The sequence below is a fragment of the Poromitra crassiceps genome (genome assembly GCF_964638095.1).
Source record: "Poromitra crassiceps genome assembly, chromosome: 14".
In the NCBI taxonomy this organism is placed as follows: domain Eukaryota; kingdom Metazoa; phylum Chordata; class Actinopteri; order Beryciformes; family Melamphaidae; genus Poromitra; species Poromitra crassiceps.
Window position 1 is genome coordinate 30,053,029 of NC_139633.1, and position 2,500 is coordinate 30,055,528.

At 48.2% G+C, this 2,500-nt stretch overlaps 1 protein-coding gene across 1 annotated transcript in view; it reads right to left on the reverse strand.

Moving 5' to 3' along the window:
* Positions 1–2,500, reverse strand: part of hectd2 (HECT domain containing 2) — a gene marked incomplete at its 3' end in the record, with an annotated part of 118,776 nt that overhangs the window by 82,319 nt on the left and 33,957 nt on the right. The window contains exon 5 of the mRNA XM_083651078.1: positions 1,997–2,086. Within this exon, the coding sequence (XP_083507204.1) occupies positions 1,997–2,086 (90 nt within the window). The remainder of the gene's footprint in view (positions 1–1,996; positions 2,087–2,500) is intronic.

Here is a 2,500-nt window from a genome sequence, read left to right on the forward strand (position 1 = left end):
GATGTATGTACGTTTACCAGCGTCTGGTGAAGAAAAAAACTTCAGCTTTGAATGATTGTCAATAGTTTTGGGGAAAGCTCCTCGTTGGAGCACACTTTGAGGCACCAGGCTGGAGCTTTTTCCTGAAGGGAGATTGTTGCTCTTCTCTACTTGCTGGTTGTTGGTGGACAATAACCGTTGCTTCTGTGCAACTCCGGAAGTGCAGTAGCATTTCATAAAGTGGCCAAGAGCGCCATCTATCACATGACGGTGAGAACACGGATTGACGGGGGAACGTGTTAAAGGGTTTGAGATCTCAAAGTGGGCCCGCCCCCGGCAGTCTTACGTTTGGGAACCCCTGCTCTACAAATCAATCAGCAGTAGTTTAGATTGTCACTAAATGATGGTGTAAATATTATAGGTATCTTTGGAACTCTGGAGATGGCTGCTATGGAGTTACTGTATGGTGGACCCTCTCGGTGTGTTATATGGACACACTTCACCTGGGTTTACACTGGCGTGAGGGAGGGGGAGAGCTAACTTCACCTGGGTTTACACTGGCGTGAGGGGGAGGAGCTAACTTCACCTGGGTTTACACTGGTGTGAGGGGGAGGAGCTAACTTCACCTGGGTTTACACTGGCATGAGGGGGGGGGTGGGGGGGGGGAACTGTTGATTTAATGAAGCGACGAGCAGGTACATGTTCTGTGTGAGAAAAGGTTGACCACTGACAAAAAGAGCTTTACTGAGTTGCAACAAGAAGAGGGGGAAATAAATTGTAGAAAGATAAAAGATAATGGTCCTATACGATATACAGATGCTTCCAAAAAATTTGAATATCATGGAAAAGTTAGTTTTTTTCCATAATTCCTTTCAAAAAGTGAAACTTTCATAGATTATAGATGCATTACACACAAAGTAAAATATTTCTAGGCTTTATTTGTTTAATTTTTCATAATTTTGGCCTACAGGCCAAAATTGCTAGGCCTACAGAAAACCCCCAAAACAGTATTTCAAGAAATTAGAATTAGTCTGAAGAAAATCAGCTGCTGAAAATCAGTTACTTCTCAGTTATGACTTGACTCCAGCCTCAGTCCACTCCCTCTGAATCTGCGCCAAATCTTTTAATCGTCTTTGCTTGACAATCCGCTGAAGCCCACGGTCATCCATGGTATTTCCATGATATTAAATTTTTTTGGAAGGAGCTGTACTGTAAAAAATGTATGGTCTGATATACTGTAAAAAAGAAAAAAGTCTGATATACTGTAAAAAATAAATGGTCCGTTAGGCGGCGTTCACACACAACGCACTCATTTGAGCTGCCAGCGTCTTTCTGCAATTCATTCTCTATGTAGGGACGCGCTAAGCACGCTCCTCTTTCAGGGAACGCACCTGCCGTTTAAGTCTTTTGTTTTTGGAGGAGCGCTCTGGGCGTTTTAAGCTGACAAAAGTTGAACATTTGGCAGAAAAACTGTTCGTCTTTTCCACTCCTACATTTTATGCTCCCAGAGGGATCCTCAACCTCCGCTGCTGCCAGACTTGGCAATAATCTGGCTTTCATGTTGACAGTGAACACCGTCCGCGTGGTCGTTGTGTCCTGAACTGTACTGCACGCGACTGCAGGGGAAAAAACAAAACGAAGCACACAAAAACCGCTCCGTGTGCACTGTGTTTTGTGCGCAATGGAAGCGCTCTCGACATGATTTCCAAAGCTTTCACACACGTCCTGTGTGAACGCCGCCATATACTGTAAAACATAAATGGTCCGATATACTGTAAAAAATAAATGGTCCGATATACTGTAAATGCAGACGCCAAGAAACGCTGCAGCTCGTGTTTTTGGAAAGAGTGAAGCGTGTGATTTGACTAAAACTTTCTAAAATGTGTCCAAAACTTTGAATTCCTTAGCAGATCATATTTTGAGGATGATGTGTGTGTGTGTGTGTGTGTGTGTGTGTGTGTGTGTGTGTGTGTGTGTGTGTGTGTGTGCGTGCGCGTGTGTGTGTGTGCACGCTTACTGTGCTGAGCAGCGCGTCATAAACAGCATTGACAAACTTGGCGTTGACTCCTGAGTCGTCGATGGTGTTAAACGATCCATTCGCCTCTCGCTGGGAAAGAAGGGAGGAGAGAGAGAGGGGGGAGGGAGGAGAGAGGGGGGGAGAGAGGGGGGAGGGAGAGAGAGAGGGGGGGAGAGAGGGGGGAGGGAGGAGAGAGGGGGGGAGAGAGGGGGGAGGGAGAGAGAGAGGGGGGAGGGAGGAGAGAGGGAGATGGAGAGAGGGGGAGGGAGGAGAGAGGGGGGGGGGAGGGGGGAGGGAGAGAGAGAGGGGGGAGGGAGGAGAGAGGGAGATGGAGAGAGAGGGGGAGGGAGGAGAGGGGAGAGAGAGAGGGGGGAGGGAGGAGAGGGGGAGGGAGAGAGAGAGGGGGATGGGGGAGAGAGAGGGGGGAGAGAGGGGAGGGAGAGAGAGGGGGAGGGAGGAGAGAGAGAGGGGGGAGGGAGAGAGAGAGAAAGGCCATGTTTCCCA